Source organism: Ursus arctos, unplaced genomic scaffold (assembly GCF_023065955.2).
Source record: "Ursus arctos isolate Adak ecotype North America unplaced genomic scaffold, UrsArc2.0 scaffold_10, whole genome shotgun sequence".
NCBI lineage: Eukaryota > Metazoa > Chordata > Mammalia > Carnivora > Ursidae > Ursus > Ursus arctos.
In genome coordinates this window covers 56,791,809-56,808,446 of record NW_026622764.1, presented here as the reverse complement: position 1 = coordinate 56,808,446, position 16,638 = coordinate 56,791,809, and the positions used below count along the sequence as shown (strand labels likewise).

The following is a 16,638-nucleotide window of genomic DNA, read 5'->3' as shown; positions in this document are numbered from 1 at the left end:
CTGTAATCCTATTCAGGCATGTGCTATAATTTTAAGGTTTTAACAAACTTTACCAAGATTTAAATTGTAAATGAAGTCTCTTTAACTCAATAGGCCTTTTTCTTTGGTATGCTAAGTTACCCTGGAAGTACTGTTAAACAAATGATAAGATTTAGGTTACTTTTGGGTAAGTGGTGTAACTCTTCTAGAGATTATATACAATTCCTAAAGTTTTAGTGTTGTAATATAAGGTCATCATCACTCTTTTCTGGCTATTGAAGTCTTACATGTCACAGAAGAAACCTGATTTTCTTGCCAGCTATATTGTAAACGCTCATCAGTTACTAACCATGTCCATTCTGTATTTTTGTCATTTATACTTGTTCTTACTCTCCTGTAAAATGAGTTTAATCTTCAAGGAAATCTATGTGAAGGACTTCAGGACAGATACAGGTATTCGATATCTTTATAGAATCCTAAACTTGAAATGGGTAAGAATTTCCAGAATTAACTAAAGCTGCGTTCAAACTAAACAAGAATTAGTAATATAGGACTAAATAAACTAAAAGATTATAGTGTTGTGACTCTTGTTTAAAACATTACTGGTTCTCTAATGTTTGCTCTTCCAGATTGAGGAAACTTTCTCTTAAGACATCAGTGATATACAGAAATAATAATAAAGCAAATTAAAGCATTTAACTTTTCTCTCTACCTGAACCCTCTGAAATTAAAAAGGTCTCAGTATTCTTTCTTCCATGGCAGTCATAATCATTTGCAAAAGTTCAATAAGTATTGTTCTCCTTGTAACAGGACACCATTGGAAACACTGGTTATTTTTACCATAAGGCTTTGAGTGGAATGTCATATTTGAGAGACGTGCATAGACTCAGATATGACCAAACAGCTTTCAGGAACGAAGGTTGACTTTATGAAACCTGGAGCCATAAAGCCCCTTGGAAATGGCCTGATACCTTGCTTACAGAGTTGCCAGCAGCCTCACCAGGTGAGTAAAGAATGTCACTTCTGGCAGGTGCAGGAACCTCAGGATCTATAGGGGACCTCGTGAAGAGCAATCCGCCCAAATCTACAGGTATCACAGGCACGTCTGATGACAAGTACTTGGCTTGGCTTCTGGCCTGGAGAGGCTACTAAAAAGTTCAACCTGGAGATTCCTTACAAAAGTTCCAGCAAAGCAGATTCTAAAAGATCTATATGATCAATCGCTATTCTTGCTGAGCTTATATAAATAATTATGCTAAGTTTGTTAAAATTGGACTTGTTTTGCAAACAAATTAGTCCTGATTTGGCTCTCTCTGGAAATGCGGGTTATTTTAGAGAGAAAAGTTATGTTTAAATAACCCATGTTTGTGGAATGTTATTCTAGATCTGATTGTCCTTAAATGTTTGCTTAAGCTAGACAACTTGAGGTAAACTTAAGAGAAATAGCTTTTTTCTATTTCTATGCAATGTATCATGTATAGATAATCTTCATGCTTTTTATTCTGTGGGGCTAATAACAGGACCCCATGAGCATATGATTATTTAAACAACTGGGAAAAAAGATTGATTCCCCAACAAAGCTATCATCTTGACCAATTCTATGTGGCTGGGATGATGAAATCATTTCCGGAAAGCCAGAGCATACCCCACTCCATAGGGTCAACTATGGGCTTGTGGAGATAATGGATGATCCCACTTTCCTTGTGGTTGGACTGGATGATGACTTGGGGATGCCCTTATCTCTTCACAAGTCTCCCCCCACTTGCCAGTGATTCCTTGTTAAGATATTAAGGCTAGACCTCAAACAAAGAGGGCTTCTTAATGGTTTCATCTTGCATAGTTAACATTTATCCTACAAGCCACCTCTATGGATATACAATTAAGGAGAGACTTTAGCCAAGCATACAACAGCCCTCCTGGTAAAAGGGCCTCAAAGCTCACTATGGGACAGTCTCTGACTGTAATGACTTCACATCAGGTCCAAGACCAAAAGCCACCAATGGGTGATGGGAAGCCTACTTATTAAATACCAGGCTATGCTCATAGGTATGCCTGAAATAATACTTGAAATCTGTCAGACTTCAAACCCAGCTACCCTTAGGCCTGGACCTGACCATTGTACTTCTATAGAGCATAACTTTTGAGAGGTTATTGATCTTCTTTATTCTCTAGTCGACCAGATTTAAGATGTCCCTATTGAAAATACAGAGGACAATTGTTTCACTGATGGTAATAGTTTCATGGAAAAGAGGGGTAAGAAAAACTGAGTATGTTATAGTCAATTCTAACTCAAGACTGTTGAGGTCAAAGCCCTGTCAGCAAACATGTCTGCCCTCAAAGCAGAATTTATAGCGCCCACCTGTGCTTTGCAATTGGCAAAAGCCTTAAAAATATTTATACTTACTTCAAATGTATTTTCTTGCTCCTCCATGCTCACAGTGCAATTTGAAAGAAAAGTGGATTACTATCATAACTCCCCAATCAAATAGGGGCCTGAAATCATTGCATGTATGGCCCTAAACCAAGTAGCCCTTAATCCTAACTGCAGGTCAAGGAAGCCCATTATTATATGACTGGCTCCTGACTGGGACCCAATGGCTATGCAGCTCTAACCTGTGGCCATGGCTTCCCTCAGGCTGGATAGGCCACTGTACTCTTGGGTTTTGCCTGGATGCATGGATGCATTATTAAAACCATTACCAACCCAGCCAACCTTCCAAATTTAAAACCATGGTGGACATGTTCTGTGTCTCACTGGTACGACCACCTAGCATCTATCTTTGTTACCTCCTTGAGACTGGAGAATGTTGTTTGGCAAATGGAAACTCCTAAATGTATGGTTAAAGCCCTAAATGACACTCAAAATAGCATTTCTCTATTAAATGCTAGGGTAATACAAATACGTAAAGCAGCTTTACGAAACAGAATGATATTAGATGTTTTTAACTGCTACATAAGGTGAAACTTGTGCTAGCATAAAAACAATGCTGTGTATACAGTCTAATTACCACAAAATATTTCTGGGTTTCTAACTGACATAAATTGGCACTTTAAATGATCACTTTTCTTTAGTGATTGCTTTAAACTCCTGGACTGGAGGAAAATTATCAAAGGTCAGCTATCAAAGGTCTTTTACTCAAGACTTTCTCTTGTTACAATATTAACCTTGTTTTGTCATTTCCGGTGTCTCCCTTACTAGTGCCAAGACTCCTTCACTGCTGTAACTTCTGGCTAACAGATGATTCCCTTCTACTCAAGGAGGTTCATCTATGTTGCCCGCATTGGATTCAGCTGCCTCCCTCTTTAGTAACCCCCTTTACATTCCCCAGTGACCAGTACGGACCCATAGGTAGGAACATCTCCACACCCCTATCCGGCAGAAAGATGTTACAGAAGATGAGACCTTCCACCTTCAACAACCTTAAAGATTTAAGGGTCAAAATTGTTTAAGGGGGAAATGATGAGGGAACAGAAGGCAAGCTAGGACTCACAGGCTGCGACCCCCCCACCCCCCACATTGGGATGTATGTGACATTCCTCAGGCAATCTTGGCTGCCCTCAAGGACAGCGAAATAGTTAACCTATAGATACCACAATCCCTCAGTTTACAGATGTCTTAGCAGTTTACAAGAACAAAGCATTTCTGTCAATAACCTAGCTTCGGGAAGGGAATGTAGATACAAATATATGTCCTTATAATCTGCAGCCTCCAGGAAGTTCCCAACCATCTTAATGTTAATGCTTTGCTAGAGGGAAAAACAACCTTAACTTGACAATGGCAAGGCCTCTGGTATCTTGTGAATCTTCTTTAACATATGAAACCTCCCTTTTTCCTTACCTACCCCTTGTGAATCTTCTTTAACATATGAAACCTCCGTTTTTCCTTACCTACCCTTAACTTGACAATGGCAAGGCCTCTGGTATCTTGTGAATCTTCTTTAACATATGAAACCTCCCTTTTTCCTTACCTACCCCAACCCCATGGTATATAATCAGTCACCCCTTGCACAACCCTGGTGCAGCAGTTTTTTCTGCCCACGGGTCCTGCCCCGTGCTGTAATAACCCACCATTTTGCACCAAAGACGTCTCAAGAATTCTTTTGGCTCCGGACTCCACCCCCCACTGAACCTCACCTGTATTCCACGACCTCATCAAGTACTTAGAATTTGAAAAGCCAACATGGACTAGGTAAGAAAAGTAAAAAGTAAACTAATTTTCCTTTTTGACAAGGTTTGATAATACCTGGCAAGGATATAGAATGCTATTGCAGTAAATCTTGATTTCCTCTAACAGCCTTGTGAGAAAGATAGAGAAATGTAGGTGGGATAGCGGTAGAGGTAAGTAAATTCACACTTGGTCCAACAGTTTTTTCTGAAGAGTAACGACGGAATAGTGAGCCAGAAAGGTTTTATCTTTGGTCCTGTCCTATCCAATGTTTTCAGTGAGTATAATAAAGACTAGAAAACTCATTTAATATATTTGTAGAAGAAGGAAAGCTAGAAGGGAAAGACAATATAAAAGGAGATTCAAAATTCATAAGGATTCTGATAAGCTAGGAAAATGAACTTAAAACCAAAAAAGAGACACTTAAGAATAAACCATCTCCTGAATTTAGGTTTAAAATAAAAGTTTTAATAAAATAAAACAAACAGAAGATGGGAGACTGTTGGTAATTTATATGAAAGGAATCTTATATTTTAGTGATTTAAAGTGATTGAACTTGTTTTTAAAAGGTTTTAAAATTTTATGCTATATATCAGAAGACCAGAATTTCTAGGTTTCTCTGGAAGTACTGTAAAATAAGTTTTATGAGTCTTCTAGACTCAAACTGTAAGGACATCTCTAGTATTTGCAGATGTAAATCATATGTGAAATAGTGTCAATCTGCAACTCTAATAAATCCTAAAACAATAACAAGAAGATTCTACATTAACAATGTTTTTGTCAATTTAATATGCAGCTGAAAGGACAAAATAAGTCAATTAACTGAAGAACTTTCTCTATAAAGACACTTTGTTTTTTGAAATTCTGTTCCGTGGACTAGCACAAAATACTTCAGAAACTTCCCTTAAACTAGTTCATGAACGTTTTAGTACCAGCATTACCTACTAAAAATAAAGACTATGTGTGAGAGTGTCAGATTTCCTCTTATATAAAGATTTCCTCTTATACAAATTTACTTTATGCTAAGGAATCTTTACTGAAATGGTAAAAGGACAAAGAAAAGGTCAGAAAAATTTAGCCTATTCTCTTAAGCTTTCTGATACTAATTTAGAGCTGTTAAAGTATTTGAAAAGCTGAACTGATAATGACAGAAATACTGTTTACTCTTTTCCAATATTCCTTTAAAAGAAATAATCCAAGGGCATCTGGCTGGCTCAGTCAGTAGAGCATGCGACTCTTAAACTCAGGGTTGTGAGTTCAAGCCCCACTTTGGGTGTACAGATTACTTAAAAGTAAAATTTTAAAAAAGAAAAAAGAAAAATAATCCAGGAAAAGTAATTTTTTTTAGTTACAAAATTGCGACCTTGGTAGCTTGGTAGATGTTAGTATATTAATAATTTACAGAAAGAAATATTTGAGAGAGCGTGAGCATGTAAGTGGAGGGAAGGGCAGAGGGAAAGGAGAGAATCTCAAACAGACTCCCTGCTGAACATAGAGCCCCACACCGGGCTCAGTACCACAGCCCATGAGATCATGATCTGAGGCAAAATCAAGAGTTGGACACTTGACCAATTGAGCCACCCAGGCACCCTTACACTAAGAAATTTTAAACTAAATTTTACTGAAAGACTTGATTACCTAGGGATATTAGCAAATAAACAACTTGTTAAGGGACTCATGAACCTTTATCCTACATACAGTAATAAAATTTACAAATTTTAGAGCTTTTGGTGGGAAAATATCTTTTTTATATATTCTATCTACTCTTACATCAAATGATCAGAAAGAGTACATCTCTTTCTGGGAGCGAAAGTATTAACAACATAAATTTAACTTATACATACAGAAATGTACAGTCTTCTGGAAAGGTGTCTTCATATGATGTAGAGGGCAATGAACCGGATTTGTTTTCCTGTTCATTCTGGGTCACAGATGTATGATCTACATGAAGAAAATACAAACGTGAGTAACAGGTACACCAAATTAAAAATCATTTATGGTGATATCTAAGTAATATCTTTATTGGTTAGAGATATATGGAGCCCTTAAATCTGCTAACATAGTAAGATTTCAAAGTTAAGTCAAAAAATTCGGTGTCAATATTTTCAAAACATGAAGAAAATAAGATAGGATAGTAAAAGATTTAGGATAGAAGAGACTTCTGCTGGAAAGAACCCAGTTTGGCCTGAACTTTATCTGAATTTTAATCAACCTTTAAGGTGAACATTGGGTATCCTTATTTTTGCTTGTATTTTATAGAAAAATAATGTAACTACTACTAAAGGGTCACAAAATTGAAAGTTTATATATCTTTTCCTTTCTCATTGTTCAACCGCTACCTTCATTTTTGGAGGGTGGGGTGTTTGGGTATTTCTTTTTATATTTCCATTTGACTTTTCATATTACTTCGTCTATCTTTCTGTGCTTAATTTCATGCCATGTGTTTTCTTTTTTACTTCATCTATTCTTACTCTTTAACATGACTACAATATAGAAATAAGCTGTGTATTTAATGAGAAAAATTATGGATTTCGTGTTATTTTGAAAAATGGATATGTGGAATATTCTATGTTTGATTTAAAGATACACACACACGCACATATTGTTTTTCCTTTTTTTTTTTTTTTTTTTCCTTAACAGAGAGCACAAGTGTGAGGTGGGGGTGGAGGGAGGAGAGAAAGAATCTTAGGCAGGCTCTACACCCAGTGTGGAGTCTGACATGGGGCTCGATCTCAAGACCCTCAGATCATAACCTGAGCTGAAATCAAGAGTCATGCTTAACTGACTAAGCTACCCAGGCACCCCTAAAGATATTTTTTAAATGTGTTTTTTCTTACGCGCTGATGGACTTTAAGCAAAAAAGTTATTCTCATCTTGCCTTAGATTATTAACTTGCATCAATCTCTAGTGCAGAAAAAAAAGTGTAGAAAAAAGTTTAATAGAAGAATAGTTTACGTTATAATACAAGGCCACTACCTGGCTATTTGGAAAATAATTATCCTTTAATTACCAAGGTAAAGAAAGGTTAAAAATCTGATAGTTGATAAGAGATGTATTTCCGGATTAAAAATTGAGTGTCACAAATCAAGAATTTCTGATTTTTCCTAGCTGGTTTCTTTGTATGAGTCATATAAATCCATACTAACAAATATGAATAAAATAAACGTATATAAGCATAATTAGAAATAAGACTTACTGAAAAAACATGGAGATTTTAAAATTAATCTTTAGATAAGGGAGGAAAGGGGAAATAATAACTCCTCTCAAGAAAACAGTATCTAATCCTTTGTTTGAGGATATAGTACATATTTACAGTTAAACACAAGCAAGCAAAATGAACGTAATCAGTGGTTTGGGCAGTTGGATTTGGGATAGCTTGTTTTGATTTCAACACCAAGTCCTTTTGTTTCTCCCAGTCTCAATATTCTTCTTAAAATAAATACTAACATGAAACTTTGTTACTAGGAAGATTTTAATCCTTTGCATTTGCCAACAATGTCAATTACAGAACTCCCCAATTACTTGGTTACATATATTGCTCTACCATGGGCAAACATATACTTTCATTTTGATAAATTCATTATGTTTAAATGAATTATATAAAAATATGAAATTATAATATTCAATATTTCTGTTAATGAAATTCTTACCAAAAAACCCCAAAATCCAATTTACTATTACTGAGAAATAAATTGTTTCGGAAAGGGAAAAAAAAAACATTTAGAATTAGTACCTCTTACCACCTCCTGATTTTAAACGCTTCTTTCTTGCAAAACTAGTGTAATCAATCTCTTAAATGTGTTGATTCCAAGTGCTATGGAAAGATACTGAGAAAGGCTGTTTTCTTAAAGAATCTACTCTTATAAAATTGAGAATACTTATGAATAACAAAAGGTTTCTTTAAAATAGACTCATGATGCTGGGCTATATTTTCAGATTTAAAAACCTTAAGGTTCCAAATTATGACCTTTAAAATTATTACAATTTGTTAACAGTATTTAACAGTATTAATTAAAATCCTGTAAAGTACTTCCCCAGCATTTTAGGAAATTGGAGATAGACTAAGCTTTATATGAAAGTAACTCTGATAAAACAACTTTTCAGTTTTTCTTTTTTTTTTTTTTTTTTTTTTTTAAAGATTTTATTTATTTATTCGACAGAGATAGAGACAGCCAGCGAGAGAGGGAACACAAGCAGGGGGAGTTGGAGAGGAAGAAGCAGGCTCATAGCAGAGGAGCCTGATGTGGGGCTCGATCCCATAATGCCGGGATCACGCCCTGAGCCGAAGGCAGACGCTTAACCGCTGTGCCACCCAGGCGCCCCCAGTTTTTCTCTTCTTAGTTCTGGTACATTATCTCTGATCAATTCCTTGTAAAATGAATTTGTTTACAGTTTGCAAGACTGATGGTCTAATAATAATCTAGAAATTAAAAAAATTTTATGCCAAGTTATCTATGCCACAATATACCTTTCTAGTATTGTTCTTCTCACAAAGTGGGTTTATAGTAGTTTGGAGTCTTAGAATTTTTTGAAGAGATAAATTTGTTCATTCTTTCCGTAGGAGATTTAGAAGAATGTGCATTTCCTATCTCTGCATGGGTAGGACTTTTTATTTAATAAGGAAAGTCATTTATGTAATTTACCAATAAAAATCTTACATTTTATTTTAAATTATCTTTAGGTAACCTGACATACTTCAGTCAATTAAAATTAAGCCTGTTCCAAGTCAAGAAAATAACATTATATTCAAGATTAGAATTAGAAATCCACATACCCTTTATCAATGTTGAATTGTTACTTATGGTTGCTTCATTCACTAGAATCATTGCTTGGATGTATTCTGTTAAGGAAAGGAAAAAAAGCATGAAAACAATCATTAGCATCACTTTCATTTATGGTGCCAGCTATTGTGCTAAACAGCTTACATACTGTATCTTGTATTCAGTCTTCATTAACTCCTCTGAGAGGTTCTTATGATTATCAGCATTAGAAACAGAAATTGAGGCTTAGAAGTTAGACTATTCCAAGAACACCTGGGTGTTTAAGTTGGTTAAGCACCCGACTCTTAATTTCAGTTCAGGTCATGATTTCAGGGCTGTGAGATCAAGCCCCGTGTCAGACTTTGCATTGGGCATGGAGCCTGCTTAAGATTCTCTCCCTCCCTCTCTTTCTCAGCCCCTCTCTCCCCCTCTCAAAACAAAAAACAAAACACACACACACCTCAGAAAACACTATTCCAGGTCATTCAGCAAGGGGGTGGTAGAACTGGATTCAAAACTAGGTATATCTGACTCATGAAATGAATGAGAAGGAATGAAACGAAAAACGGTACTATTTTTTGGATAAGCAAACAAAAGATTAATGTCTTACGAACATCCAAAACGTATTAAGAATGGTCCAAAAGAAAATTTGCTTGAGAACCTTATGTCCTGAAGGAAAGGAGGTTCTACATAAAAATCTTAGGTTCTGCAAGCAACCAGGGTTGAAAACAGAGACATAGAAAAAATGAAAACTTGGCTGACCGAACTTGACTGCCGATGTAGAATGCAAGTTCTGCTTTCAGAAGACTAGTAGGGTAAGTTCTGTTAGGTTTTATGTACTTTAATATTTTAAAAACACGAGGTGTCTCTGAGTGATGGAGTGATAGATAATTTTTGTTATATTTTTCTATATGTACTAAAAGTTGTACAATGAGCAGATATTACTTTTGCAATACCCATCACCCCTCAAAGAGGGTTACAAAGAGATAGAAAAGATAAAATGGGGGGCAAACAAAGTAGCCTGAGAGAAAAAAGAGGTAAATTCAGTAGCTGTTACTCAAAGTAATCATCTTCACCCTCTTTTACAAAGTGTCTATGGTATATGTGAAAGCAAGTTTTTATAGAAGCAGAGCATAAACACAAGGGAAACAGAACGCATGGTAGGCTCTTAGAAAATAAATGAATCGATTTGACTTTTAAAACAAAGAATACTGGAAATAGAACTGTACTGTATTGCCAGTGGGTAATATTTAGCATTAAATGTATTGAAACTTTTTTGTGCTTCATACCTTTATTTGTGGCAGACCCATCTTTGATCTTTTGTTTCAGTGATTGCAGCACATTTTGCACTTGTTCAAATATGAAGTCCACTTTTCCATCATCTTCCAGCTCCATCCAGAAGGTTTTTGCATCACCTAAAATTAGTGAATAGCTTAAGAGCGCAACAGAAACAGACTGTAAGCTCCCCAAGGCACATGTTACAGAGAATCCACTTGGTTTCTAAATAACATCAAGGTTTAATTGGTCTATCATGTACCTTGAGAAAAAGATTTTGGTTATTGTTTCTTTATAAAGAACTAGAAACAAAGAGTATGACCTAAGTATTTCACTTATGTCTGCTAAAATAAAAATACATTGCGAAGTTTAGCGATACTATTTCTGGTGTCCCTGTCAAACTGAAAGAATGGCTTCATTCTAGATTGGTGGTAGATGTACGTATCAACACATAAGAATTTTTAAAGTTTCAGGGATATAACCTCCACTGAATATGGAAGTGGATGGTTTTAGAATGAAACATCTCAACAATTGCTAAAATGTCTTTTATATTTTTAAAATAATTATATGAAGCAAAATACTGTTTAAACTTTTATAGGTAGCTATAGATGAGCCAATATTTCAGATGTCCAGCAAGTGAACACCTTAATCAAAAATTCCTAGAGAAAGGTGCCTGGCTGGCTGAGTCGATAGATCATGCAACTCTTGATCTTGGGGTCATGAGTTCGAGCCACATGCTGGGGGTAGAGTTACTTAAAAAAAATTTCCAAGAGGAAATAATTCTTTCAAAGCTGAAAACAGAAATATGAGAAAGACAATTAAAATAAACTAGTAAAAGCAAATCTCATATGTATACCATGTTTAAAAGTAAAAAAATACCCAAAATGTTAAAATTTATAATATGTTAAAATGTTAAATGTTAAAATACACAAAATGTTGAAAATTAATTTATAGGGACTTAAAAGAGGGACATAATAATTATTATACTTTGGAAAGATCACTTGAGAAGCCATTAGGAGGATTAATAAGCAGAGACCCCGGTAAGTTTACAAAAAACACATTTTCCTTAATAAAAATTAAACCTAGAACCTCTAAGTTTGGCAGTGGGGTGAGAATCTTCATAAAAGGCTTAGGCCTCATAGTCCCAAATCTCCCCGGCAAAGGCACCTTACCCAAAGGGGATCTCTGGCTAATTAGGGATGCTGTCACCATAGTAGCCTCAGAAGGGGTGTTGGTTGCCTGTTGACATTGGCCCGATGCCTACAACATAAGACCAAGCCTAGTTTTAACTCCCCATAGCACAGCTCAGACAAGGTTTCAAGATTTGAAATAAATGCAATGTGAGAGGACAAAAGTGATGAGGAATGATGCTTTAGAGGTGGAGGGACCATGACACAGATGGCCTTCGTGCCATGCTAAGCAACTCCATTTTTATATGAAAGACTATGGGAGCCACTCAGAAAGTTTAAGCATCTTACGATATGATTAGTTTCTTAAAAACGTCACTCAGGTGGCAGTGGGAAGAGGGAGGACTCAAGAATGATTTGTAGTTTTCTGACCTGGGCAACCATATGCATAGTAATGTTACTCATTGAGATAAAAAAAGATAAGGAACAAGTGAGAAATTTAAGTAGGGCAAGTACACTGGGTACACAGGCTCCAGAGTAAGATCTGGTCCAATTACATGAATTCTGGAGTCAACAGCATACAAGTGATGGCTGAAGTGACAGAATAGATGTGATTAGGAAGAATGTGTACGATGAGAAGGGGGTCTTCTGTATATAAGGGATGAGTGCAAGAAAAGAGAATCATGGAGATCAAGAAGGAGCAAACAGGTGGAAGGAAAACCCAGGAGATAGCATTTCGGGTCAGTGGAAGAACAGATGTGGTAATTAACAATCTGGGCTATGGAATTCAGATGCATTTGTGTTTGAATCCCAGCCCTGCCAGTTTAAACTGTATGACCATACGTATGAAATGGGAATAATAGTGGAATTGATGTGCGGATAAGATGTGGCCTTTTGCAAGAAATTACTATACGTATGAAATATATATGTGAAATACATATGAAGTGTATATATAGACTAAATATATATTTTTAAAGAAATTACTATATATAATTTAACAGGGAATATAGTCTTTAGCAAACGTGGGCAAGTATTTTTTGAAGGACCTTCCCAAAATCCTTAAAATTATTTAGTTTTTCACTTACAGATAACCAAAGAAATCACTGCTTTTAGACAAAACTATTTGTGAAAGCACTTAATTGGCTGTTACCATGTTTCCTTTCATGCATATGAATGTATAAATCCACTAGGGATTTATCTTTATTTGAGGTGGATATCTAGATGGGAAGGATTTTGAAAGGTACTTAGAAATAGCTTCTGATAGCATTATAATCTGGGATCATACACAACTCTCACATAACCTGAGAAAACAAGCAGTGATGCTCCAAAACCACAATCAGGGTTTAACTGAATTTTTGTTTCTCAGTGGTTATCATTTAAAACTGTTTGAAACACCATTACACATAATACCAAATTATTCTGACAGGAAATACTTAAGACAACTTATTTGACAATGGAACAGGGTAAATTACTAGTTTTGGAATAGATTAATGAACAGGACACTGGCAATATAATTTAAGAAAATAAAGCCAATCAGAAAATACTGGAACTATCTGCTTGTACAATAAATGAATGTATTTAAGCAATTCATATTTATTCTGGGTTTTTAATATTGTTGTTCATGGTATCCTTATGATTTCATACTGCTAGGTTTAAATTTCATTTAAATAGTTCTTATTCCTCATGTCTTCCCTCTTGATCATTTTTAACTGTCTTTGCTATGGAAATTTTTAACCACAGTAATAGTAAGAAAAAAGGTGACCAATTTATCTGAAAACATGAGATTAACAGATGCATTTGTTTTTGAACAGAGGCTAAATGAATATCACAAAGAGAAACAACTGAGTCATTTTCATTTCAACTGTAGACCATCTAGATAGTTAATACAATGTAAACAATTTCAGTTTCTTGCTCCTTTTCTTTGTACTCTATATATGTTCAGGGTTATAACCTGAGAATGTAAATATTTCAGTGCATTTCACTAGAAAAACATTGATAAGTACGGAGTAGGTCCTTGAATTGAAAACCAAATCAGTATACTAATATATCTACTTGCCTCTAGAAATGAAGAATACCATCTTATAACTGGTCCCAACTTGCTCCCTTACTTAGCTAGATATGACTATTTATTACAAGAACATTCCACCCTAAAACAACAGAATACTCATTCTTCTCGAATGTACATGGAACTTTCTCCAGAATAGACCACATGCTGGGTCACAGAGCAGGTCTCAACTGATACCAAAAGATTGAGATTATTCCCTGCATATTTTCAGACCACAATGCTTTGAAACTGGAACTCAATCACAAAAAATTTGGAAGAAATTCAAACACTTGGAAGCCAAAGACCATCCTGCTTAAGAATGTTTGGGTCAACCAGGAAATCAATGAACTTAAACAATTCATAGAAACCAATGAGAATGAAAACACATTGGTCCAAAACCTATGCGATACTGCAAAGTCGGTCCTAAGAGGGAAATACATAGCCATCTAAGCCTCACTCAAAAAAAACCAGAAAAATCCCGAATACACAAGCTAAACTTACACCTTAAGGAACTCAAGAAGAAAAAATGAAACCCAAACCAAGCAGGAGAAGAGAAAGATTAGAGCAGAGATCAATGAATTAGAAACCAGAAACACAGTAGACTGCATCAATGAAACCAGAAGCTGGTTCTTTGAAAGAATTAGTAAGATCGATAAACCACTGGCCAGACTTATCCCAAAGAAAAGAGGACTCAAATGAATAAAATTATGAATGAAATGGAAGAGATCACGAATAACACCAAGGAATTAGAAACATTTATTAGAAATTGTTATCAGCAACTCTATGCCAATAAATTAAGCAACCTGGAAGAAATGGATGCCTTCCTGGAAACCTATAAACTACCAAGACAGGACAGAACTGACAATCTGAATGGACCAATAATCAGTAATGAAATTGAAACAGTGATAAACTTCCCAAAAAACAAGAGTCCTTGTCCCAAGGGATTCCCAGGGGAATTCTACCAAACTTTCAAAGAAAAAACAGCTGCTTCTGAAGCTGTTTCAAAAAATAGAAACAGAAGGAAAACTTCCAAACTCGTTCTATGAGGCCAGCATTACCTTGATCCCAAAACCAGGCAAAGACCCTATAAAAAAGAATTACAGACCAATATCCCTGATGAATATGGATGCCAAGAGATTCTAGCCAACAGAACCCAGCAGTACATTAAAAGGATTATCCATCACGACCAGGTGGGATTTATTCCTGGGATGCAAGGGTGGCTCAACATTTGCAAATCAAAAGAAGAGACAAGAACCATATGATCCTCTCAATTGATGCAGAAAAAGCATTTGACAAAATACAGCATCCTTTCCTGATTAAAACTCTTCAGAGTGTAGGGATAAAGGGAACATTCCTCAATTTCATAAAAACCATCTATGAAAAGCCCACAGTGAATATCATTTTCAATGGGAAAAAGCTGAAAGCTTTTCCCTTTAGATCAAGAACACAAGGATGCCCACTCTCACCACTCTTCCTCAGCACAGTACTAGAAGTCCTAGCCTCAGCAAAAAGAGCAAAGTATTTGAATTGGCAAAGAAGTCAAACTCACTCTCTTCGCAGATGACATGATACTTTCTGTGGAAAACCCAAAAGACTTCAACCCCAAATTACTAGAACTCAACAGCAACTCAGTAATATGACAGGATACAAAATCAATGCACAGAAATCAGTTGCTTTTCTATACGCTAACAATGTAACTGTAGAAAGAGAAATTAGGGAATTGATTCCATTTACAATAGCACCAAAACCCGTAAGATACCTTGGAATAAACCTAACCAAACAGGTAAAGAATCTGTACTCTAGAAACTACAAAACACTTACGAAAGAAATTGAAGACACACAAAGATGAGAAAACATTCCACGCTCATGAACTGGAAGAATAAACACTTAAAATGTCTATGCTGCTGAAAGCAATCAATACCATCCCTATCAAAATACCATTGGCATTTTTCAAAGAGCTGGAACAAACAATCCTAAAATTTGTTTGGGACCAGAAAAGACCCCAAATCGCCAAGGAAATGTTGAAAAAGCGGGGGCCATTACATTGCCTGATTTCAAGTTACATTACAAAGCTGTGATCACCAAGACAGCATGGTACTGGCACAAAAACAGACACATAGATCAATGGAACAGAATAGAGAGACCAGACATGGACGCTCAACTCTATGGTCAACTAATCTTAGACAAAGGAGGAAAATATATCCAATGCAAAAAAGACAGTCTTTTCAACAAATGGTGCTGCAAAAATTAGAGAGCTATATACAGAAGAATGAAACTGGACCATTCTCTTACACTGCACACAAAGATAAAGTGGATGAAAGACCTAAATGTGAGACAGGAATCCATCAAAATCCTAGAGGAGAACATAGGCAATAACCTTTTTGATACTGGCCACAGCAACTTCTTTGAAGACACGTCCCCAAAGGCAAGAGAAACAAAAGCAAAAAAGAACTTGTGGGACTTCAAGATAAAAAGCTTCTGCAAAGGAAAGAGTCAACAAAACAGGCAACCCACGGAGTGAGAAGATATTTGCAAATGACATCACAGATAAAGGGCTGGTATCCAAGATCTATAGAGAACTTCTCAAACTCAACACCCCAAAAACAAATAACCCAGTCAAAAAATGGGCAGAAGACATGAACAGACACTTCTCCAAAGACAATATACGAATGGCTAACAGACACATGAAAAAAACGTTGAACGTCATCAGCCATCAGGGAAATTGAAATCAAAACCACATCGAGATACCACCATATCCCAGTTAGAATGGCAAAAATTAATAAGGCAGGAAACAAATGTTGGTGAAGATGTGGAGAAAGGGGATCCCTCTTACGCTGTTGGTGGGAATGCAAGTTAGTGTAGCCACTTTGGAAAACAGTATGGATGTTCCTCAAAGAGTTAAAAATAGAGGTATGCTATGACCCAGCAACTGCGCTGAGTATCTACCCCAAAGATACAGAAGTAGTGAAGAAAAGGGGCACATGCACCCCAATGTTCGTAGCAGCAATGTCCACAGTAACCAAACTGGAAGGAGCCGAGATGCCCTCCAACAGATGAATGGATGAAGATGTGGTCCCTATATACAATGGAATATTATTCAGCCATCACAGAAAGGATGAATACCCACCATTTACATTGACATAGCATATCTAAGTGAAATAATTCAAGCAGAGAAATACAATTATATCATTTCACTTATATGTGGAACATAAGGAATAGCATGGAGGACATTAGAAGAAGGAAGGGAAAAATGAAGTGGGGGGAAATCGGGGGGGAGACAAACCATGA

General features: G+C 36.1%; 1 protein-coding gene across 12 annotated transcripts in view; it reads right to left on the bottom strand.

Moving 5' to 3' along the window:
* The window catches only part of SETDB2 (SET domain bifurcated histone lysine methyltransferase 2), a 92,273-nt gene that overhangs the window by 66,088 nt on the left and 9,547 nt on the right, over positions 1-16,638 (bottom strand). For 6 of the 12 annotated variants that reach the window (XM_026493234.4, XM_026493232.4, XM_048215484.2 and 3 more), the window contains 4 exons: positions 11,352-11,439; positions 10,194-10,319; positions 8,919-8,984; positions 5,989-6,085 (listed from right to left, as the gene is read on the bottom strand). In XM_026493234.4, the coding sequence (XP_026349019.1) occupies positions 5,989-6,085; positions 8,919-8,984; positions 10,194-10,319; positions 11,352-11,439 (377 nt within the window). The remainder of the gene's footprint in view (positions 1-5,988; positions 6,086-8,918; positions 8,985-10,193; positions 10,320-11,351; positions 11,440-16,638) is intronic. The other 6 variants (XM_048215489.2, XM_048215487.2, XM_048215490.2 and 3 more) reach the window with 1 other exon arrangement.